Source organism: Vipera berus (genome assembly GCF_964194415.1).
Source record: "Vipera berus genome assembly, chromosome: 6".
Lineage (NCBI taxonomy): Eukaryota > Metazoa > Chordata > Lepidosauria > Squamata > Viperidae > Vipera > Vipera berus.
This window is the reverse complement of record NC_138208.1, coordinates 4,420,081-4,445,109: the sequence shown is the minus strand read 5'-3', so window position 1 is coordinate 4,445,109 and position 25,029 is coordinate 4,420,081. Positions and strand designations below refer to the sequence as shown.

At 44.1% G+C, this 25,029-nt stretch overlaps 1 protein-coding gene across 5 annotated transcripts in view; it reads left to right on the top strand.

The window, feature by feature from the left end:
* Nucleotides 1-25,029, top strand: part of ATXN7L1 (ataxin 7 like 1) — a 77,041-nt gene that overhangs the window by 21,069 nt on the left and 30,943 nt on the right. For 4 of the 5 annotated variants that reach the window (XR_014026802.1, XR_014026803.1, XM_081330398.1 and 1 more), the window contains exon 3: nt 8,082-8,186. Coding sequence is in view for 2 of the 5 variants with exons in the window: in XM_081330398.1 (XP_081186524.1) it covers nt 8,082-8,186 (105 nt within the window). In the remaining 3 variants the exon portion in view is untranslated. Of the gene's footprint in view, nt 1-8,081; nt 8,187-22,330; nt 22,458-25,029 lie in introns of those variants that run through there. The other variant, XR_014026804.1, reaches the window with a different exon arrangement.

Below are 25,029 nucleotides of genomic sequence, written 5' to 3'. Positions count from 1 at the left end.
TCCATCTTCCCACAGCCATGAAGTCCCTCTTCCTATGTTGGATGTCATGCCGTTCGATAACCATTTCTGCCCATGTGGATGTGTAGGAATTGGCCGTGATCCAATGAGTCTTGAATTTGGGCACCTACAAGACAGCAGGTTTGTCCAGAGGACAAATGGGTGCTTTTGTGTTGCTAAAGGAGGATGTTGTGATTCAGCGTCAGCCTGTGATACTGGCAGCTAAGTCTGATGATTCTGAAGAGGAGGAGGAGGAGGGGTTTGGAGAGCCTTTGGTGTCAGAGGGAGGCTCTGATGCACTGCAGGACTCTCAGCCTGGCCCCTCCCATCATGTTCCTCATCAGACTCAGCTGTGTGAGCACGAGGTATTGGACGTAGATGATTCACAGCTGGATCTATTCAGAGACGCTAGGAGCAGGAGGCAATCCAGCAGAGCAGAACAGAGAAAGGCAATGAGGCAACTCGGTGAGAGGAGGAGAAGGCAATGAGAAGCCACGCCTTGGGACTCCTGATAAAAGGGGAAGGTGTGGGAGGTGCTGGTTGCTGAAGGCAACCGTTTGAAGATCTTTGGCTAGAGTCCTGGTCTGTTATTCCTGTTTAACTCTTGTTTGAACTTTTGGTTTAACTGTTGTTTCAACTTTTGATTTCTTTGTAAATAAATTTGGTTGAGTTTTTCCAGCCTGTTGACTATAAAAAGGGGTTGTCCCTGACATTCAAACAGGGCCAGTCGTAGGCTGGAGCAGAACAGAGGAGTCCTCTACAAACACAAGGCTTTTCTTCTCGACGATGGGTTGCTTTCCACTCGGATCAGCTGACAGCGCCTCACCTACGGGTGTCTTATATTTCACTCATGTTTGTAGGGAAGCTCAAAGTTGGAACTGACTGCCTAGTTCTAAAGGAATAACCTGGGTTGTTGCTTTGGTTCCAGCGGCGACGTGTTGCCAACTGCTTTCATTCCCATTCCTGGGTGAAGTTAGTTGCAAGCTTCACATTGCTCTCCTGATGTCGGTGAGCAGTGACAACCACACGACAAGCCTTCGCTTGAACAAACGAGATCTAGGCATGACACGCTGGCTTCCAGTTCACCCACCTCTGCGTCCAAGCTGACATTTTTACACAAGCCGTGTCCGCTTTTCTACTGGGAGAAAGACCGACGTGGCACCCCTGTTTGCAGGGGATTGCCAGAACTTCATTGCTGCCAGTGTCTCCTCTCTACACTGGAGGAAGTGGTGACGGCGGGCGATCCAAATACATTTGCCCATTCAATTTCAATTCAGAATAGAAGCTGGAAGGGACCTTGGAGGTCTTCTAGTCTAAACCCCTACTCAAGCAGGAGATCCTATACCGTTTCAAACAAGTGGCTTTGCAGTCTCTTCTTAAAAACCTCCAGTGATGGAGCGCCCATGGTTTCTGGTGGCAAGCTGTTCCACTGGTTAATTGTCCTCGCTGTTAGGAACTTTCTCCTTAGTTCTAGGCTGCTTCTCTCCTTGATTAGCTTCAGGGCATACTCACTAGCCTGAGCTGTCCATGCCTAGTCCAGCTCCTCTGCTGCTCATAGTTAGCTCCTGCTTCCCCCCCACCCCGAAATTCAGTAGGACCATGCATCCACTTACAAGTTGCTGAAATCTTAATTCCTTTGCACTTTATAGAGCCGTGGTGGCGAACCTATGGCACGCATGCCACAGGTGGCACGCAGAGCCCTCTCTGTGGGCACGCGCGCTGTCGTCCCAGTCCTAGGTCTTTAGTTGGGTTTTATAAAACCTTTTCGTTTTAGGCCTCCGCTGCCGTGTGCAAAAAAACAAAAAAAAGGTTCAATCAATCAATTTCAACTTCTCGCGGGGAAAAAAAAGATCTCGCAAAGTTGGAATCGATTGATTGAACTTTTTAGTCCCACCCAGTCTGCCGTTACCACCACAGCCATGCCCACCCAATAGGCCACACCCTCCCATTTGGCCACACCCACCCGGCACCCGACGATACATAAGTGGGTTTTGGGTTGCAGTCTCTAAAAGGTTCGCCATCACTGGTCACACTTATGACCATTGTAGCACATGACCAAAATTCAGGCGCTTGGCAAACTGACTCATATTTATGACGGTGGCAGCGTCCCGGGGTCACGTGATCCCCTTTTGCGACCTTCTGACAAGCAAAGTCAAGGGGGAAGCTAGACTCAAATCGTGTTACTAACGTAACAATTGCAAGTGATTCTACTTAACAACCGGGTCAAGAAAGGGTGGCAGAGTGAAACAAAACCCACTGAAGCAAATGTCTCACTTAGCAACATAAATTTTGGACTCAGTCGTAAGTCAGGGACTGCCTGTATGCCATTAGATTCCTGTGGAAAAATGTTGGAATTAATCCCTAGGAGATAAAATAAGTTTACTGTTCTATTCGGAGATGGACCTCAAATTTTGGATCAAGAGCAGAATGATTTCCTGTACATCTTTTTTTTTAAAAAAAATAATATATATATTTTTTTATCTTTGTGACCTTAGGACACAGTTGTGGATTGAGGATTTCTTATACATTGATAACCTGGTAGAGGTATGGTCAGTTGCTTGCAATTTTAAGCAGTTACATGGTTCACAGTGGGTGGAAATCTCCCATAATAAGAGACCCTTTTGTTTTCATTTATTAGATAGGAAGTGTTATTCCCACACTGGGCTCTTCTTGAAATATACAGATAAAAGCATGAGTTTGGTATTGAGATTTTTAAGTCGTAAAACAATGTCAGTTTGTAATGTACTCCTAGTACATTAACTAATGCAATATTACCGGAAACAATTACTTTGTGTCTTCTTAGACTGCAATGCCGCTTTGCTAAATGCATGGTTTTTGTTTAATGTTTAGTTTATTAGTCATAATAGTGTAGTGCTTGGCTGTTTTATTGCTCGTAATTCATTCGGTGTCACAAACCTTTGCTTCTGTATAGTATATTTTGTGTACTATTTGCAGGAATGAGACCAAAGTTAACAGAATAACAGAGTTGGAAGGGACCTTGAAGGTCTTCTAGTCTAGCCCTCTGCTCAAGCAGGAGAACTTACACCATTCCAGACTGGTTGTCCAATCTCTTCTTAAAAACCACCAGTGTCGGAGCACCCACAACCTCTAGAGACAAGCCGTTCCGCTGGTTAATTGTCCTGTCAGGAAATTTTTCCTTAGTTCTAGATTGCTTCTCTCCTTGATTAGTTTCCATCCGTTGTTTCTTGTTCTGCCTTCAGGGGCTTTGGAGAAGAGGTTGACACACACACCCTCTTCTTTGGGGCAGCCCCTCAAATATTGGAATACTGCTATACGGTGGCTCAGTGGGTTAGGACGCTGAGCTTGTCGATCAGAAGGTCGGCAGTTTGGCGGGTCGAATCCCGAGTGCCGCGTAGCAGAGTGAGCGCCTGTTACTCGTCCCAGCTTCTGCCAACCTAGCAGTTCGAAAGCACGTAAAAATGCAAGTAGAAAAATAGGGACCACTCCGGTGGGAAGGTAACAGCGTTCCGTGCGCCTTTGACGTCCAGTCATGCCGGCCACATGACCACGGAGACGTCCTCGGACAAGCGCTGGCTCTTCGCCTTTGAAACAGAGATGAGCACCGGCCCCTAGAGTCGGAAACGACTAGCACGCATGTGCGGCGGAACCTTTACCTTTACCTTTATACTTTTGTTAGCACTCAATTCTAGGACAGGATGGCTACAAATTCAATGGCTATGTTCTCCTGTTTTTTCCAGTCAAATTATTTTCAGATCCTATAAGGTAGGTATCACATTGGATTATCTTTGGAGAAGTAGCTTTGTGCTCTTGATTTATTAAAGGGCAGAAGTATTGTTTCAGTCACATACGACCACAGTAATCAATCTGAACAAGCCCATTTGAAGTTCCAAAATTACTGTCATGTTTCCGACAGATGAAACTCTTCAAAGCACTTCAAGGCATTGTTTACCTTAAAGAATCTTTATTGTTCGAGTAGCATAACATCGGCACTAGCACAATCGGAAGCCAAAAAGTGAATTCTCCTCCCCTGAGCACATAGTATCAAAGCACAATTCCCTCCTCCAATTCACAGTCCTAAATCACGTTCTCCAGTTAATTTGGAATGCGGGCTTCCCCTCCCGTTCTCCAGCCCGCCCGTTTCTTTATCATCTCTTATTTCAAAAGCCCCTGAATTGTTATGCCTGGCTAGCTCCCATCACATTCCTCCTCCTCCCCCCAGTATCATCTAATGCTAAGAGCAAAGCATAGGAAAGAAAAAGGCTGCGTCTCCCTACATTGCCAAAGCAAGAACATCCGATGTTAGCAGCATTGACGGTTGCGTTGACTGGCTGACACAACTGAGTTTCTGTGGGACACCACTTCTGAAGGAGATCAGCCCTGGCTGTCAAGACTCCTTGGAAAAGACACTGAGGTTGGGAAAGATGGGAAGGCGAAAGGCAGAGAACGAGATGGTCAGATAGGGTCATCAACGCAACGAACAGGAATTCGGGCAAAATCCTGGAGACGCTGGAGTAGAGGTCCCCAACCTTTTGGGCACCAGGGACCGGTTACCCTGAGAGAGGTTTTTCCATGGACCGGAGAGTGTGTGGTTTTGTGTGCTGCCTGCATCTCGCGGATGAGGCTTTGCTTGTTTGTGCGGACCGGTTGCTGGCATGCCGTGGCCCAGTACCGGTCCACAGACCGGGCGTTGGGGACCTCTGCACTGGAGGATAGGGTGTACTGCGGTCCATGGGGTCAGGAAGAGCCAGACACGACTTAGCGATGTTGTGGATTCAGTTATCTTGAAGGGTTGTTGGTGTTAGTTGTGAAGTCATGTCCGACCCCTCGTGGCCCCATGGACAATGTTCCTCCAGGCCTTCCTGTCCTCCGCCATCTTCTGGAGTCCCTTTAAGCTCACGCCTCCTGCTTCAGTGACTCCATCCAGCCACCTCATTCTCTGTCGTCCCCTTCTTCTCTTGCCCTCAATCTTTCCCGGCATTGGGCTCTTCTCCAGTAAGTCCTTCCTTCTCCTTAGGTGGCCAAAGTCTTTGAGGTTCAACTTCAGGATCTGGCCTTCTAAAGAGCAGTCAGGGTTGATCTCCTCTAGGACTGACCGGTTTGATCGCCTTGCAGCCCAAGGGACTCGCAGGAGTCTTCTCCAGCACCATAGTTCAAAGGCCTCAATTCTTTGGCGCTCAGCCTTTCTTATGGTCCAACTTTCACAGCCATACATTGCAACTGGGAAGACCAGGGCCTTAACTATACGCACTTTTGTTGACAGGGTGATGTCTCTGCTTTTTAGTGTGCTGTCTAGATTTGCCATGGCTTTCTTCCCCAGGGGCAAGCATCTTGAAGTAGCTGGACCCTTTTAATCTAAAATTTAACTTACAAGCTTTGGATTGTAGGGCCAGGAAGGGAGAGAGGCATAGAACATGCGGTTGCCGTCACTTTAAACCACTTCCAAACTCAGTGACACATCGGAGAGTAATGCAACCTGGAGCACAGCTTGATCTGACCCACAGTTCCTTTTCTGTGTGTCTGTTGGGTTAGAAAAAAAAGACGTAAGGAAGAACCGCCCTTTTGCTGTGTGTGGTTGGACCTCAGCAATCTTATCTCACGTGGTGGAGAGGATTTTGAAAGTCGTGGAGACCTTAGAGTGAGTTAGAAAAGATAACAAAGAATGCCCTTTTGCTGTGTGCATTGGACTTTTGCAATCTTATCTCATGAGGTTGAGAAGATTCTGGAAGCTGTGGGGTCCTTGGGGCTGTCTGAGCTTGGGTTGTTTTCTTGCAGGCGTTTCTTGCAACGTCTGCATGGAAGCCACCAAGCTCTGACAGCCCCAAGGACCCCACAGTTCAACTTTCAGCTACTCTCTTCTCTTCTCTTCTCTTCTCTTCTCTTCTCTTCTCTTCTCTTCTCTTCTCTTCTCTTCTCTTCTCTTCTCTTCTCTTCTCTTCTCTTCTCTTCTCTTCTCTTCTCTTCTCTTGGCTTCTCTTGGCTTCTGGAAAATTGAAATGCAACATCTCTAGTATTTCTATTCTTGCTGTCCCCCATTCCTGGATTGGAAAGCATAAAGTGAAAATTTAGATGTTGGTGGGGGGGGGGAGGTCAGTTGTCTCATAACTATCTTTACTCAAGGACACGAGAAGACCTTGATTAAAATTTGTTAGTCGATTTCCTCAAGATATATTCCTGATTGGGTAGCTGTCTTATTTTTTTTCCCCCTCCGGTCACAAGAGACGCTCAGCTCTTGGATTGCCTATTTTGTGGGGGCTCACCTGGAAGATTTATTCTGCCTTTTGTTTGTTGTTTGTTTTTCGCACTACTTAATACCGCACTACTTAATCATCAGCCCCGTAAGAGATAACCCTCGGAAAAGGAATTTCTGCTTGCTTCTTGAAATAAATATTGAAATTAGACGGGAGACGAGAGCACGGTGATAGCGATGACGGTGCATTTTTACTCAAGGTGTTTATCCACAAAAAAAAATAAGATTATGATGCTGGAATAATATGACACTGCAATGACCCAAATCAGATAGAGGTAGTCCTCGACTTCACAGCTGTTCATTTAGTGACTGAAGTTACAACGGCACTGAAGGAAGCGACACGACTGTTTTTCACACTTAGGGCCTCCCCGTGGTCACGTGATCAAAAATTCAGACGCTTGGCAGCTGACTTGTACTTATGACTGTCGCAGCGTCCCGGCGTCAGGTGATTCCCCCCTTTTGCGACCTTCTGACAGTGGGGAAGCCAGAGTCACTTAACCGTGTTACTAGCTTAGCAACTGCAGTGATTCATTTAGAACAGGAAAGGTGGGGCACAATTCACTTAGCAACTGTCTCGCTTAGCAGCAGAAATTTTGGGCTCAGTTGTGGTCGTAAGTCGAAGACAACCTGTCCTTCATTCTCAGTTTACATAAAAAAGTAGAGCGTTAATGCAGAAATGGTTGGGTCAGGGGCAGGCAACCTTGGCTCTTTTATGACTCGTGGACTTCAACTCCCAGAATTCCTGAGCCGACATGGCTCAGCTTGGAAACCTCTCCCTTTTCCCTCAGCTTAGGTGGCTGAGGAATTCTGGGAGTTGAAGTCCACAAGTCATAAAGCGGCATAGGCCTAGGCCATGGGTAGGCAACCTTGGCTCTTTTATGACTCGTGGACTTCAACTCCCAGAATTCCTGAGCCGACATGGCTCAGCTTGGAAACCTCTCCCTTTTCCCTCAGCTTAGGTGGCTGAGGAATTCTGGGAGTTGAAGTCCACAAGTCATGAAGGGGCCAAAGTTTCCCCCATGCTGGCTCAGGAATTGTGGGAGTTGAAGTCCACAAGTCTTAAAGGAGCCAAGGTTTGCCTACCCCTGGGTTGGGTGCTTCTGTGCTGGTCGGAGCACCACAGTTGCCATTCTGTGCAAGCAGTCCTCAACTTAAGACCGCAACTGAGCCCAAAATTTTTGCGATAAAGTGAAACATTGGTTAAAGGGTTTTTTTTGCCCTGTTTTACGACCTTTCTTGCCCCCGTTGTTAAGTGAATCGCTGCAGGTGTTAATGACGATGTTGTTAAGTGAATTTCATTTCCCCATTGACTGCTTGTCCGGAGGTGGCCAAAGGAGACACTGCAACTGTCATAAATACGAGTCAGTTGCCAAGCGTCCGAATGTTAACCACGTGACCCCGGAGATGCTGGAACGGTTGCAAGTGTGAAAATCCGTCACGAGTCACTTTTTTCAGTGCCGCTGTAATTTTGAGTGGTCACTAAATGAACTGTTGTAAGTTGAGGACTGCCTGTACATACATCCCTATCATAAATTCAGAAGGACCTACTTCTAAATCAGGGGTCTTCAAACTCGGCCCTTTTATGACTCGTGGACTTCAACTCCCAGAATTCCTCAGCCAGGCACACTGGCTGAGGAATTCTGGGAGTTGAAGTCCATGAGTCATAAAAGGGCTGAGTTTGAAGACCCCTGTTCAAAATAAAGCATGCACAGACATTTATTGCAATCATCTCTCTTTTTGGTGCATTTTTTAAAAAAAATATATAATATTTTAGCTTTTTGAAAAGGAAGTATCTTTTTTTTTGTAAGGACGACTTCTAATGTTTGTATATATGTATTTCTTAACTTTCCCACAGATATGCACTTATTTGGCCATTATCCAGCTCATGATGATTTCTATCTAATAGTGTGCAATACCTGCAATCAGGTTATCAAGCCACAGGTTTTCCAGTCCCACTGCGGTAAGTGACACATTTTGTTCCTGGATTATGGCTCGGTTGACGTCCGTTTTATTTGCGTCCCTCCGTCAGAATTCTGAATAGAACGGTGGAGGGGGGGGGAAAGAGAATACGTGGAATTACTTGTGACTGTTTTGGGGGGGTGTCTGTGGCAGAAGGTGACCCTCTGTGTATTTGAAACTAGCCCAAGACACTTTGCTGCTGGAGGTAGAGAATTTACATTCTCATGATCCTTGTTCACTCATCACTCCAGCGGGGAGAGGAATCCGCTAAGACCGGTACAGAAACCCAAGGACTAGAATAGAATAGAATAGAATAGAATAGAATAGAATAGAATAGAATAGAATAGAATAGAATAGAATAGAATAGAATAGAATAGAATAGAATAGAATAAGAAATATAGAATAGAAATAGAAATAATAGAATAGAATAGAATTGAATTGAATTGAATAAGAAATATAGAATAGAAATAGAAATAATTGAATTGAATTGAATTGAATTGAATTGAATTGAATAAGAAATATAGAATAGAAATAGAAATAATAGAATAGAATAGAATAAGAAATATAGAATAGAAATAGAAATAATAGAATAGAAATAGAAATAATAGAATAGAATAGAATAGAATAGAATAGAATAGAATAGAATAGAATGAAGAATAGAATAGAATAGAAATACAGAATAGAATAAAAATATAGAATAGAATAGAATAGAATAGAATAGAATAGAATAGAATAGAATAGAATAGAATAGCAAATATGGAATGGAATAGAATAGAACAGAATAATCTTTATTGTGTAACTCACAACGAAATTAAGTGCTGTCCAGTTTCACACTACACACAAGTCAAAATGACAAATAAGAACATACATTATATACACACATCCTTCACATTCTGTTCACCATTGCGCTGCCCCTAATATCACACTTCAATGTTACACTATACTGTGGTATATAATATGGTTACAGCTCTGGGATAAAAACTATTTTTCAGCCTATTTGTCTTTGTTTTTATTATCCTGTACCGTCTGCCAGATGGTAATAGTTCAAAAAAAGAACGTCTGGGATGAGATGAGCCTTTAAGAATATTTTGAGCTTTCCTAAGACAATGGGAACTGTACAGTTTGTCCGGGGTGGGTGGGTGGGGTGGGTGGAGATGGCAGCCAATAATCCTCTGGGCCAGGGGTCCCCAACCTGCGGTCCACAGCCCACTACTGGGCCGTGGCCTGCTGGCCCTCAGGCCATGGAACAGGCTGGTCAGCGTGCGCACATGCGCATATGCATTTGCCCCCAACTCGTGCTAGTGCTGCCGCTGGTAAGGAAAGGTGGCAAAAGGGCAATGCTAGTGCCTGCGCGGCAAAAATGGGGCGGTGCTAGCGAGTGTCACGTGGGCACTAGCACCGCCCCATTTGCATTTATTTTATTTATTTTAATTCCATTTATATCCCGCCCTTCTCCGAAGACTCAGGGTGGCTTACAAGCTTAGCAGTAGCCTTCATTCTATGTATATGCCTGCTTATTAGGGCTTTCATACACCCCCCAAGCGGCATTATTACAAAGTCAGCTTAATTGCCCCCAACAATCTGGGTCCTCATTTTACCTACCTGGGAAGGATGGAAGGCTGAGTCAACCTTGAGCCTGGTGGGAGGCGAACCTGCACTAATTGCAGGCAGCTGGTGTTACTTAAGGAGGCATTAGCCCACTGCTCCATCAAGGCTCTTGCGTGTGTTCATGGCCCTGTTTGTGTGTGCGCGCGCGCACGAGTGTAAAATGCTTTCCCCTCCCTTTCCCTCCGTTCCGCCAAGCGAGAAAGTTTGGAGGCCTCCGTTCCATGCAGCCCTGTCTCCAGTAACCGAGTCAGACGTAGATATGGTAGGAAGAGGTAAAAGGACTCTGCTATCCTATTGAGCTCAGCGCCTCACCTGTGAGGAGACAAAACAGCGTGCAGCGAGTCCTCAGTTTCACAGCCGTTCGTTCAGCGACCGTCACTACAGCACCGGAACTAGTGACTTCACGACTGGTTTTCCCACTGACGTTGCAGCATCCACCCGGGTCACACGATCAAAATTGAGATCGTCGGCAACTAGCCTTTCGGAAGTTGGGAGGGAAGCCGGGACCAAAAACAGATTGCGGAGCGAGGCGACGATCACAGAAAAGAACTCCAGGAACCAAGGGAAATGCAAGTCGTCCTCGACTTACGAGCACGGCTGAGTCCAACATTTCATTACATCGTTAAGTGAGGTGTGCCACAATTGTTAAGGGAATCGCTGCACTCGAATCATTCGATCGTGAAGCAAATCTGACTTGGCTTGGCGGAAGCTGGCTGGAAAAGATACAAATGGGACGCTGCAGCCGTCGTAAGTGCATGCCAGTTGCCAAGCGTCTGAGCTTTGGTCACATGACCCTGGAGATGCGGCAAAGGTAATTCTCGACTTACAGCCGTTCATTTAGTGACCGACTGAAGTTACAACGGTACTGCAAAAAGGGACTTAACGGCTGCCTTTCGCCCTTACAACCATCCCTATGATCCCGTGATCGAAATTCAGACGCTTGGCAACGGGTTCATATCTACGACGGTCGCAGCGACCCTGGGAGTCACGCGGTCCCCTTTTGCAGCCTTCTGACAAGCAGAGTCAAGCCAGGTTCGCGTAACAGCCGTGATCCTAACTTAACGAGTGCAGCGATCTGCTTATCAATGGCGGCAAGGTAAGTCGTAAAAGCGTGCAAAACCTCACTTAACGGCGTCTTGCTTGGCAAGGGAAATTTTGGACTCAGTTGCGCTCGTAAGTCGAGGACGTCCTGGACTTCCACTGTGGAGGAAGGAGAATGAAGGTTGCCTTTGTGTCAGAGACCTTGAAGGACTTACGTGAGTCCTTAAACGATTTCCTCCTTTTTCCTGGCTCCGAACTGTACATCGCCACCCACTAAATAATTTTTTTTCTAAAAGCTATTTTCTGCTTCCCAGCAGCCTTCAGAGCCTGAACGAGAAGCAAACTTCACCTGGTTTGGTGCCATGTTTGAGATCAGAGTTATCATGGCTTGAGTTCCGAGGAGCCCAACATAACTCTGATGAGCCAGTAAGACAAGCCAACATTTGTCAGACCTTGCTGCCGCTAATTAACCTAGGAACAATTTGCCGTTGATTGCAATCGCACTCAAAATAAACGGTATTGATCCCTTGGGTCCGGGATGCCCATTCCTCACGTTGCTGTCTTTAATGGCCTGGCCCGGATTAATTTCTCGTAATGTCGACGCCACATTTGAACGGGACACGTTTGTCTGTCTGTCTGTCTGTCAGAATTGGCCTCAATGCAGACCATAATGGGACTGCTGATTTACAAAGAGGTGGTTTCAGCGAGTTTCCCCAAACAAGGTGTGTAACGTTGGGAGGACGTGACCTTGGCACATATAGACTATAGACTTTCCAGGACTGTGGGAATCGGCGGTCTCCATAATCCTCTTTTAGTTCTGTGGACTTTTATTTGAAGCCATATTATAGGATCAGGTGCATAGTTATTTTGGGCCATTTCTGGCCCAAAATGAGAGAATATACATTTGGAAGGAAATCTTGTTAATCGTTAATATTGTACATTTAGACAGCTTGACTGAACAAGCTTGATTGTTTCGTCGTGTCAGCGCAACGTAATTTATCTGAGTATTAAAGATTGTACTGTTAGGTATATGTTTCTTTTTTTTTAAATTCATTGCATGCATTTTCTTTTTTTTTTTTTTTTTTTTGTAACGGGCACTTACCGTACCTTACCACATTTGAAATATTTTCCGTAATCTCCAGGTCTGTGTGTTGGAGCTGTAACTACACCCTGCTTTTATTTTTTTTATTGTTTTACTGCAAAACGTTTATTTTTTAAAAAAATTCACGGGGGGGGGGGAAAGAATTTTGTAATTCTGAAGCTGGATCGACAGCTTAAATGTGTGCACACTATTTGTACTTTTGTTTTTTCTCTGTCCAGTTATGAATTAGCTCCCCATACCTAACTCCTTGATTTTATTATGGTGTTTTCTGAGGAATGGCTAATGAATATTGCTGCCTAATGGTTTTCAATTAGGCTAGTATTGTGTGGCTAAATCAAAGAGGAATATGAAAGGATTTCAGTCGAATACTTAATATACAGGTTTTTTTTGTCTTAGGATCCTTATTGGAAAAAAGGCTTAGTCACTGCATTATTATAGCCATATAAGAAAGATATGAATAACTGGGTGTTTTTTTTAAAGGAAGCGATTGCAAGACAGCAGAAGGTATATATATATATTTGTGGTTTCTTGGTATTTAAAAGACATTTATTTCCTCTAATGTTCACAGTTGTGGATAGTAATAATAACAATAATAGTACGAATACAAACAGATCTTGACAAAGAGAAGCTATTGATTGTGCTGAAATAGTTTTCAAGAAGAAAATCAGCAAAGGTCACCGAACTCACAGGTTACTTTAGTTTTAGGTGCCATGATACAAGTGAAAAAGGTGTGGAGAATTGTAGCTTTGCTTGATAATGACAATTACCAATTTACTAATCAATTGAATATTATTGATAGCCGCTGCAGAACATGAAAGGCTGTGGTTAAGGCTTTAAAAGCAGTTTTATCTTCTTTGTGATTCCTAAGTTGGAAACAGTGAATGACATTCTCACTGCGGGTGTTGGTTTGACTCCAGATAAATATTATATATGGCAATAATATTATATATTATTCCCTCCAAGCAGCCTTGAGGAAAGAGCTGGAGGCCATTGCTGAAAAGGATGGGCTACCTAGCCAGGGACAAAGGGATAAAATGGTATCCATGGAAATTTAACCCCGGTTAATGTGTTGCTAGGGGGATGCGGTGGCTCAGTGGGTTAGGACGCTGAGCTTGTCGATCAGAAGGTCGGCAGTTTGGCGGGTCGAATCCCGAGTGCCGCGTAGCAGAGTGAGCGCCTGTTACTCGTCCCAGCTTCTGCCAACCTAGCAGTTCGAAAGCACATAAAAATGCAAGTAGAAAAATAGGGACCACTACGGTGGGAAGGTAACAGCGTTCCGTGCGCCTTTGGCGTCTAGTCATGCCGGCCACATGACCACGGAGACGTCCTCGGACAAGCGCTGGCTCTTCGGCTTTGAAACGGAGATGAGCACCGGCCCCTAGAGTCGGAAACGACTAAAACGCATGTGTGGGGGAACCTTTACCTTTACTAATGCGTTGCTTAAATTGAATTAATACTTTTTCAGAGAAGTTGGCCAAACACGGTGAAATTGGGCCGCGTGAAAGAGTCACGCGGCGGGCGCTGTCGAAACTTGATAAATAAATACAATTCAATCAGTGAGTCAAATTAATAGCAAGGGCTGTTTTGAACGTAGAGCTATTTCATCTCGGCACGCGGCGTTCTGCAATTAGCGGAAGGTCGAAGCCGCAAAGGGAAGCGTTTTATGAACAGTTCAGGCGTGCTTACATCAAGTCCAATCAAAGCTTGAGTCCGTCAACCTTGGTTAGTTCTGAGGTTAACACTGATAATGTTACCTAGCTAGGTATTGAGAGGCCTGCATGAAAACAGCCAAGCTCAGAGCGTCAAAAGGCTCCACTGGCTTAATCCCGAGCTACAGGTATTTATTCTCTTCTTCTGTCATCTGGAAAAACGCTGTTTTGGTTTTTCGGGTGCTTAATAACTGTGTACCCCAGGAGGGTCCCCACATGTCTGTCTGTCTGTCTGTCTGTCTCTCTGTCTGTCTCTCTCTCTCTCTCTGTCTCTCTCTGTGTGTTAAAACAGTCAGAGATGGTTGTCATGAAATTACAGGGACTCCTCGACTTTATAACCATTCACTGAGCAACCATTCAAAGTTACAAGGGTACCGAAAAAAGGGACTCATGGCTGGTTTTAACACTTACACTGCAGCACCCGTGTGGTCTTGTGAGCAGTGTTGAGTGCTAGGCAACCGACGTGTATTTACAAGGGTTAACAGAATAACAGAGTTGGAAGGGACCTTGGAGGTCCTCTAGTCCAACCCCCTGCTCAAGCAGGACACCCAATACCATTTCAGGCAAGTGGCTGTCCATCCTCTTCTTCAGTGTTAGAGCGGCCACAATTTCTGGAGGGGAAGCTGTTCCACTGATGAATTGTTCTGACTGTCGGGAAATTCCTCCTTAGTTCCAGGTTGCTTCTCTCCTTGATCTGTTTTCCATCCGTTGCTTCTTGTCCTGCCTTCAGGCACTTTGGGGAAGAGCTTGACTCCCTCTTCTTTGGGGCAGCCCCTGAGATACTGGAAGACTGCTATCATGTCATCCCTGGCCCTTCTTTTCATTTAATTAGACCTACCCAATTCCTCTTCGGGCACTTTGGAGAATAGCTTGACTCCCTCTTCTTTGGGGCAGCCCCTGAGATACTGGAACCCTGCTATCATGTCAACCCCAAGTCCTTCTTTTCCTTAAATCGGACATAGCCCAATTCCTGCAACCGTTCTTTATGTGTTTTGGCCTCCGGTCCCCTGATCATCTTTGTTGCTCTTCTCTGCCCTCTTTTCCAGAGTCTGAACATCTTTTTTTATACCTTGGCAACCAAAACTGGATTCAGTATTCCAAGGGCAGCCTTACCAAGGCCTTACGGGCTTGTGGTGTCCCAGGATTGTGGGATTGACCCCCCCCCGCCCCCACTTCCAGTGTTCCCAGCTGGCTTCCGACGAGCAAAGTCAACGGGGCAATCCCGTTTCACTCAACAGGCGCCCAGCAACCGTGGCTACAAAAAGGGTCATAAAAGGGGGAGCAACTCGCTGAAGAACTGTCTTGCTTAGCAACGGCAATGTCAAGCTCCCCAGCGGTCGTACGTTGAGGGCAACCCCCGCTCCCTTATCTAATACGTGGCAGTCCCTTCTGGGCGAGCATCTTGCAGTGCCTAAAGCAGCCCACGCTTCGTCTCGGCTACGGTCCTCTGTTGCCCTGACAACAATGCTGAGGTTGCAGAGGAAGAAGCTGTTCCTCATCCTGGAAGTTCTCTCATTTTTTTTAGAAAGCAAGCAGATTTGCTTGTCTCTCTGCTTGGGAGAAGGGACGCGGTGGCTCAGTGGGTTAGGACGCTGAGCTTGTCGATCAGAAGGTCGGCAGTTTGGCGGGTCGAATCCCGTGTGCCGCGTAACAGAGTGAGCGCCTGTAACTCGTCCCAGCTTCTGCCAACCTAGCAGTTCGAAAGCACGTAAAAATGCAAGTAGAAAAATAGGGACCACTCCGGTGGGAAGGTAACGGCGTTCCCTGCGCCTTTGGCGTCTAGTCATGCCGGCCACATGACCACGGAGATGTCCTCGGACAAGTGCCGGCTCTTCGGCTTTGAAACGGAGATGAGCACCGGCCCCTAGAGTCGGAAACGACTAGCACGCATGTGCAGGGGAACCTTTACCTTACCTTACCTTGGCTGCCCAAGCACGTAGCATCTGGAACGGACTCTCCCGTTCTACTTTCCTTGCTCTCCACATCCCCAACAGCAATGGATTCGCCTAGGAAACGCTTGCTAAAATATCCACAAGGGATGTCAGCGCTCGCCTCTTAAAGGCACTTGTGACAGCTGGTGATTAAAAGTGGTTACATCGACATGGTTTGTTTCATTAAATCAGTCCCGCGACAAACAAAGCTAGGTTCTTGTAGCTAAACACTGTTCAGCGAGTCCTGGAATTGTGACCCCAACCTCCCCCAACGCTAAGCAAAACATTTGCTCAGTGGGTTTTGCCCCATCTTACAACTTTTCTTTTCACAGAAGTTTATTTATTTATTTATTTTATTTTAATTCCATTTATATCCCGCCCTTCTCCGAAGACTCAGGGCGGCTTACAAGCTTAGCAGTAGCCTTCATTCTATGTATATGCCTGTAGATCACTGAAGTTGTTCAGCGAGTCATGCAGCCGTTAAGTGAATCTGGCTCCCCACCCCTCCCCCAATTGATTTTGCTTGTCGGAAAGTTGCAAATGGCGATCACGCGACCCTGGGGCCTTGCCCCGGTCATGAATATTTGCGCCTGGATATCGATCAGGTAACCGTGGGGGGACGCTGCTATAATCGTAAGCGTGAAATCTGGCCGTCAGTCACTTTTTTTTCTCAGCACTGTCATAACTCGTAACTCCCCCTAAAGGAACGGCTGTAAGTGGAGGACTCAATTCCATTGTTTGTTTCCTATCTGATAGCAGATCTATAGCCATTTACACTGTAATTTCTTCTTTGTAGAGTCGGGAAATGGCCCAGTTCTTTCTGGGTTTTCAGATTTTTGCTTCCAGTATATGCTGATCTACAGTTCCTAAATTGCAATCCGCTTGATTCCCTGCTCTTGATAGAGATCAACTTCTGAGTGGCATTTTTGTGTCTTAAGTCAACCCAATTTAGGTAACTTTGTGAGACAGAGTTTACCATGCCCTTTTCTTTATACTATTGTTGTTGTTGTTAGTTGCGAAGTCATGTCTGACCCATTGTGACCCCATGGACAACGTTCCTCCAGGCCTTCCTGTCCTCTACCATCTTCTGGAGTCCATTTAAGCTCACGCCTCTTGCTTCAGTGACTCCATCCAGCCACCTCATTCTCTGTCGTCCCCTTCTTCTCTTGCCCTCAATCTTTCCCAGCATTAGGCTCTTCTCCAGTGAGTCCTCCCTTCTCATTAGGTGGCCAAAGTGTTTGAGTTTTAGCTTCAGGATCTGGCCTTCTAAAGAGCAGTCAGGGTTGATCTCCTCTAGGACCGACCGGTTGGATCGCCTTGCAGTCCAAGGGACTCGCAGGAGTCTTCTCCAGCACCAGAGTTCAAAGGCCTCCATCCTTTGGCACTCGGCCTTTCTTATGGTCCAGCTTTCACAGCCACACATTGCAACTGGGAAGACCATAGCCTTGACTATACACACTTTTGTTGGCAGGGTGATGTCTCTGCTTTTCAGTGTGCTGCCTAGATTTGCCATGGCTTTCCTCCCCAGGAGCAAGCGTCTTTTAATTTCTTGGCTGCAGTCCCCGTCTGCGGTGATCATGGAGCCCAGGAACATAAAATCTGTCACTACCTCCATTTCTTCCCCGTCTATTTGCCAGGAATTGAGAGGGCCGGATGCCATGATCTTGGTTTTCTTAATACTGTACACTTAGCTTAAGTGTGGACTGATCAACTCTTTCCTTTTCAGTTCAGCATCTGGACATTTTATTTATTTATTTATTTATTTATTTATTTATTTATTTATTTATTTATTATGTATTTATGTATTTATGTATTTATGTATTTATTTTATTAAACTTATATACCGCCCTTCTCCCGTAGGACTCAGGGCGGTTCACAAGGTTTTTTAAAACAATGCAACAAGTTACAAAAATGAAAAACAATTAAAATAATTACACTAACCTTGAAATAAAAACCCAATTACAATTAAAAATACAATTAAAACCCCAGTTAATACTCTCAGTCTAGGCCAGAAAGCTCGAAGAGCCAGGTCTTCTATATTTTCTCTATATAGGTTGTCCTTGACTTACAACAGTTCATTTAGTGACGGGTCAAAGTTACAATGGCACTGAAAGAAGGGACTTGTGGCCATTTTTCACACTTAGGACCATTGCCACATCCCCATGGTCCCGTGATTTATATTTGTACGCTTGACAACTGACTCACATTTATGACAGTTGCGGTGTCCCCAGGGTGATGTGAGATATTGGGAGGCTGCTATCCTGTCCCCCCTCGTCCTTCTCTTCATTAAACTAGACATACCCAATTCCAGCAACCAACCTTTAATGTTTTAGCTTCCAGACCCCTAATCATGGACATCGCCAACAAATTCAGAATACTTGGGTATGGTTAGGAAGGCATTGACTTTTCTAGCCTGCCCTATCTATGTTTCCTGGAAAAATACATGGGAAAATCCCATTGGAGGAAAATTCCACTTAGGGTTAGGGTTAGGTCACCATGAACTTGGAGATCAAAATGGACATCACCAACAAATTCGGAATACTTGGGTATAGTTAGGAGGGCACTGACTTTTCTAGCCTGCCCTATCTATGTTTCCTGGAAAAATACATGGGAAAATCCCATTGGAGGAAAATTCCACTTAGGGTTAGGGTTAGGTCACCATGAACTTGGAGATCAAAATGGACATCACCAACAAATTCGGAATACTTGGGTATAGTTAGGAGGGCACTGACTTTTCTAGCCTGCCCTATCTATGTTTCCTGGAAAAATACATGGGAAAATCCCATTGGAGGAAAATTCCACTTAGGGTTAGGGTTAGGTCACCATGAACTTGGAGATCAAAATGGACATCACCAACAAATTCGGAATACTTGGGTATAGTTAGGAAGGCATTGACTTTTCTAGCCTGCCCTATCTATGGTTCCTGGAAAAATACATGGGAAAATCCCATTGGAGGAAAATTCCACTTAGGGTTAGGGTTAGGTCACCATGAGCTCATAGAGCAAAATGGACATCGCCAACAAACTTGGGGTGCTTGGGTATGGTTAGGAGGGCACTGACTTTTCTAGGCTGCCCTGTCTATGTTTCTTGGTGAAATACATGGGAAAATCCCATTGGAGGAAAATTCCACTTAGGCCATATAACTGAGTAATATAGTATATTACTAAGTAGGTCTCCAAGACAAATTCCAACTGCAAGGAAAAAAAAACCACTATTACACACACACACACACACACACACACACACACACACCTCTGACTGTTCTTAAAATACCATCTTTATACATCCTGAAATGTAAGTGCTGGAACAAAGAATCAGGCTGTTCTCCTTATTAAAGAAGCAATACAGTTAGTCCTCAACTTATAACCGTTCATTTAGTGACCTTTTGAACAAGAAGCAATGGATGGAAACTAACCAAGGAGAGAAGCAACCTGGAATTAAGGAGGAATTTCCTGACAGGGAGAACAATCAATCATTGGAACAACCTGCCTCCAAAACCTGTGAATGCTCCAACAATGGTGGTTTTTAAGAAGAGACTGGACAGTCATTTGTCTGAAATAGTATAAGTTTCCTTCCTGAGCAGGGGGTTGGACTAGAAGACCTCCAAGGTCCCTTCCAACTCTGCTATTCTATTCTATTCTATTCTATTCTATTCTATTCTATTCTATTCTATTCTATTCTATTCTATTCTATTCTATTCTATTCCGTTCTATTCTCCATTCCATTCCTCTATTCTATTCTATTCTATTCTATTCTATTCTATTCTATTCTATTCTATTCTATTCTATTCTATTCTATTCTATTCTATTCTATTCTATTCTATTCTATTCTATTCCGTTCTATTCTCCATTCCATTCCTCTATTCTATTCTATTCTATTCTATTCTATTCTATTCTATTCTATTCTATTCTATTCTATTCTATTCTATTCTATTCTATTCTATTCTATTCTATTCTATTCTATTCTATTCTATTCCTATTCTATTCTATTCTATTCTATTCTAAAATGTTGGACTCAACTGAGTCGTAAGATTAGCTATACTACACTGTATTGAAAATTCTAATTGTATCACTTGCAAGATAATATCCACGACAGCCAGTACGGTGTAGTGGTTTGGGCATCAGGCTAAAATTTGGGAGATGCTGAATTCTAGTCCTGTTTAGGTACAAAGGCTGCTGGGTGATCTTGGGCCACTCATTCTATCTCAGCCCTAGGAAAGAAGCAATGGCAAACCACTTCTGAAATCGCGCCAAAAAAACCCTTCAGGGACTGGTCTAGGGGCAGTGGCCAGGATTCCACGCATCTTCTCTATACAAATATTCTAAAAATTAATTTATTCTGAAACAGGAATGCTGAAACAAGGAATAAGCCGTTGGCCTTTCCAGATCAGTGAGACTCTTAATAACCTGATGGTGGGTGACTGAATTAGTGGCAAGTCAACATCCAAGTTTCCTACAGTTTACTTTTTAAATTGGACCGCTTTTTCACAACTTCCAAGAATTTTAGGCTGCTTACTTGCTGCGTTATATCCAGCAGGGGGAGACTCTGTATTAAAAATTGTCCTTCCTGATTTCTCTTTTATTGGACTTAAAAGGTTTCTTCTGAAAATGAAGTACGGATAACAAAATGCTTTCTTTCCGAAGGGCGTAATAATTCCTACAATCCCCACTTGGAAGCTCGTCCCACGGATTCATCGAGGATTTTCCTAATAAGTGTCACAATGCGGGAAACAAATCCGAAGTCGCGTAAATTGCCCTCCGCCGTTTACGAATGCAATTGAAAGAGCCGTAAGAGCAAACAGATCAAGTAACGGCTGAAGAATTTCAGATTTATTTTTTTTAGAAATCTCTTCACAGTAAAGATGAGTGCGTGCACGTGGCATTAACACACTCGTATACGTTTGTGTTTATATAGGCCTTATTTCCATCTCTCTACTCGAAATGAATCATTCAAGGACTGGCTTATTTTTAGAAAACAGAAGAGTTTCTTCTGTGTTAATATTTCTTTTTCTCAACTAAGGTCAGATTCTACAAGTCAACCCTCAGCTACATAATATTCTCTTATATTGATAATATTTTTTTTCTTCCTGCCTTGCAGTGACTTAGATGGGCCAGTGCTTTTTACATCACTGAAGATTAACAGCAGTCCTCGACTTACAGTACATTTCATTTAGTGACTGTTCAACGGCACTAAAAAAAAAGTGACTTATGAGATTTTTCACACTTAACGACCATTCCAGCATCCCCCCGAGGGTCACCTGATCAAAAGTCAGACCCTAGGCAACAGGCTCATACTTATGACGGTCGCAGAGTCCCGGGGTCACGTGATCCTCGCTTGTGACCCTCTGACAAGCAAAGTCAACGGGGGAAGCCAGATCACCGTAACCGCCCTTGTTGCTAACTTAACAGCTACCGTGATTCCCTTCAAAGCTGTGGGAAGAAAGGTCGTAAAACGGGACAAAACTCATGCAACCAACGTCTTGCTAAGCAACAGAAATTTTGGGCTGAATTGAGGTCGTACGTTGAGGGCTACCTGTAGGAAATGGTAGCACTTATCAGAGATTGGCTGATCTTAAAAAAAAAAAAAGCTAAGAAAGGCTGGACTTGATTAGCGTAAGGATGGGAGACCATCAGGAGATGCCCATCTCTATGGGAGATTTTATTTATTCATAAAATGGGAGGATACAGAAATTCTCTTCCTTGGGTGGGTGTCATGGAATTGACGGCTCTACCCCAGAAGAAGGGTTTTATTTGAGCCCCAAGGTTTATGTCTACGGTGAGAAATTGTGTCCATACCCCACATTCCTTCTTTAGCGAATGCACCGGTAATCCTTGATTTATGGCTGCAATTAGGACAAGGATTTCCATTGCTAACCAAGATGGTTGTTAAGGAAGTCGTGCCTTATATTAAGACCATTATGCATTTTTATGCAGCGTAAGGGGTAAGGAACCTCGGCTCTTTTAGGACTCATGGGCTTCAACTCCCAGAATTCCTGAGTCAGCATAGCTGACTCAGGAATTCTGGGAGTTGAAGTCCATGAGTCCTAAAAGAGCTGAGGTTGCCTACCCCTCAGGAATAAAGATAGTTCTCGATTTAACAACCGTCCGTTTAGTGACTCCTTGACAGTGGCACTGAAAAAAATGACCTACGACCGTTTTTCACACTTAACGATCATTGCAGCGTCCCGCACGGTCACGTGATCAAAATTCAGAGGCTCGGCAACTGATGTGTACTTAACGACGGTTGCAGCGTGATCTCCTTTTGCGACCTCCTGGCAAGCAAAGTCGACGGGGGAGCCGCATTCACTGAACAGCCGTGTGACTAATTTAACAGCTGCAGTGATTCACTTAACGAATGTGGCCAGCGAGGTCATCAAATGGGGCAAAACCCACTTTCACAACCGTCTCGCTTAGCACAGCAGGAAAAGTGGGGCTCAATTGCGGTCCAAAAGGGATCGTTTCCCCTCGAATCGCCACGAGCAGAATGAGTTGAGCTGATACTCCAAAACGATACTCCTCTCATCCTGCTACTCTTCTACTCTAGGAGTAGATCCGGTGAATTTTCCCAAAGCCAAAAAAAACAAAAAAAAATCCCTTAAATCTATCCGAATCATCCGTGGTCGTCCTGTGTTGGAGCTGACAGGGTGTGTGACATGGGGTGTTTCGGTTTTTTTGTGTAGTTCAGAGCAGTCGGTGCCTCGAGTGCAAATCTGCTGCAGTTGGAGCAGAATCTGCCTCCCTTCCAGCCTTTTGCGGAGTAATTGTGTTGTTGCTGTCATTCTGGGACAGGGTCCCTAACATGAGTCATTTTGTGTTCTGGCGGTTCGAGTGTTGTTTACAGTCGTCCTCGAACTGAGTTAGCTTGGCAGGCCGAGCTTCCATGTAAGTTGTTTCCGTTTTACTTTTTTCATCTAGCGCGATCCTGTTCTGCGTGATTTCTCTCCCCCTGAGCAGAAATTAAGAACTTTTTTAGTCGTTATATTTCAGAAGCTTTAATAATCTCGTGGTGTTGCCAAAAAACAAACAAACAGGAAAGTAATGTTGTCAGAGCGTGTCAGGGAGTTTGCAAGGGTCAACAAACGGCTTTCTATTAGAAAAGATCCGTGTTTGTAAGGCTGGCAGTTGGGTTCCCTTTGGCAGCTTACACCAAGTAGCACAACTGAGCAGTTTACACCAAGTAGCACAGCTGAACTCCGTTTGCCGTATTTTTTTCTTGCCAATAACTGTTGTTTGACACTGTTGTAAGGTGACACTCTGAAACATGTCTTTGTTGAAACACTGGAAATAATTGTCTGGACTTGCAAACTTTACAGATGCTCGTTTGGTTGTTTCTTTCTCCAAACTTCACCGTGATGTTGTTAGTAGATGTTCTGGTTTCACTTAAAATCTGAGTTAGCAGGGTACAGAGTGTGCTGGAGTTGTCACTGAGAAAGCGAAAGTACTTAAAATGTTTATAACCCTTGGCTATGTAGCAAACTGCCTTTAAACATACAGTTCTGTTTGTCGGTTTACAATTTTGGGGTTTTTTTTAAAAAAAAATCTTGCAATATGCCCGTTTTTTTGCTTTCACCGTTGAGCATTTTAAACTCCGTATCAGTTACCACGATGGTAACCTACATGATTTTGTGACTGGTTTAAAAAAACAAAACAAAAAAGGAATGTTTGCATAGCTAAAATATTTCACAGCCTCTGCAAAAGACAAAAATTGATGACTTCCGCAGTTAATAAAAATTTTGAGGCGAAGCAGACTGGTCAGTCCGAGGACATTATTCTAGTAAGTACAATATCCTGAAACTCTTGGGGCCAAGAATTCTGTCTTTTCTTGTTAGTGCGTAGTGTTAAAACGTTTTAAGTCACGGACGTACTTGTGCAATCTGGGAAGGCTTGTTGAGAAGGCCTCACTCTGGCTGCTGTTGTGTTGTGCGATATCTTCTCGGTGCAAAGGTTGCTGTTTTCAGGAGGGGGGGTGTCTCCCCCCCTTTTTTTTCTTTTTTTACACAAACAGTACATTTTGTAACCGTTTGCGGTGTTTCTACTGCTGTAATGCAATTTAACACACACACCCCTCGACAACAAAAAAGCCATTTCCAGAGCACGTATCCTGCAAATTGAAATTCTGCACTATAGGCCACGACACTCCTGTATTGTAAATAGATTGGACTCTGTTGGGAGCATCACTGAAGGAAAAAAATAAAATTCTGTTCTTGTATTTTGCTGAGAACAGGGAAAGGTAACCAGAGATAGTTTTTTTTTCCCCCTTTCCATTTTGTCAAGTTGCATTTAATGTCCTCCAGTGGAACGAATAATCGGGGCTGATTTAGCTGTGCTTCACCAGGCTGGAGGTGAAGAATTTTAGCAGAACAATATCTCAGGGGCTGCCCCAAAGAAGAGGGAGTCAAACTATTCTCCAAAACACCAGAAGGCTGGACTAGAAGTAACGGATGGAAACTAATCAAGGAGAGAAGCAACCTGGAGCTAAGGAGAAATTTCCCGACAGTCAGAACAATTAACCAGTGGAAGGGCTTGCCTTCAGAAGTTGTGGGTGCCTCATCACTGGACATCTATTTGTCTGACAAAGTATAGGATTTCCTGCTTGAGCAGGGGGTTGGACTAGAAGACCTCCAAGGTCCCTTCCAACTCTAGTCTAGTCTAGTCTAGTCTAGTCTAGTCTAGTCTAGTCTAGTCTATTCTTCATTCCTCTATTCTATTCTATTCTATTCTATTCTATTCTATTCTATTCTATTCTATTCTATTCTATTCTATTCTATTCTATTCTCAATAAAGATTCTGTTCTGTTCTGTTCCGTTCCATTCCATTCCATATTTTCTATTCTATTCTATTCTATTCTTCATTCCTATATTCTATTCTATTCTGTTCTGTTCTATTCTATTCTTCTATTCTATTCTATTCTATTCTATTCTATTCTATTCTATTCTATTCTATTCTATTCTATTCTATTCTATTCTATTCTATTCTATTCTATTCTATTCTATTCTTCATTCCTATATTCTATTCTGTTCTGTTCTGCTCTGCTCTACTTTACTCTACTCTACTCATGGATATAGGCCTTCAGTCTTAATGTTTCTTAAATTCATTCAGCTTTGTATGGGCAGAACAGGGAAAATGTGGGTTTATGGCCTATTTCTTTATGTAATGGAAACCTAGGATGTAGAAAACTGCTAGAAATGGATATGGGGGCCTCCTTCCGTTCAGCTTAGTGTTAATTTTGCAACTGCTCCCAAGTCTAAAGGAGGACTATTTTAACCTGTATATCTAAATTTTGCCGCATAGATTATGCATTTTATGAATAGTCGGTCGCTCTACTGGGGCAAAATACACTGCCCGCAACCCAAAAAGCTATATTTTATTTATTTTCTTATCAGTGTCACATTTACACTTTTAAATGCTAATTCGGAATTTTGTGGCTGTCCCAAGAGAAGATTATTTTATTGCT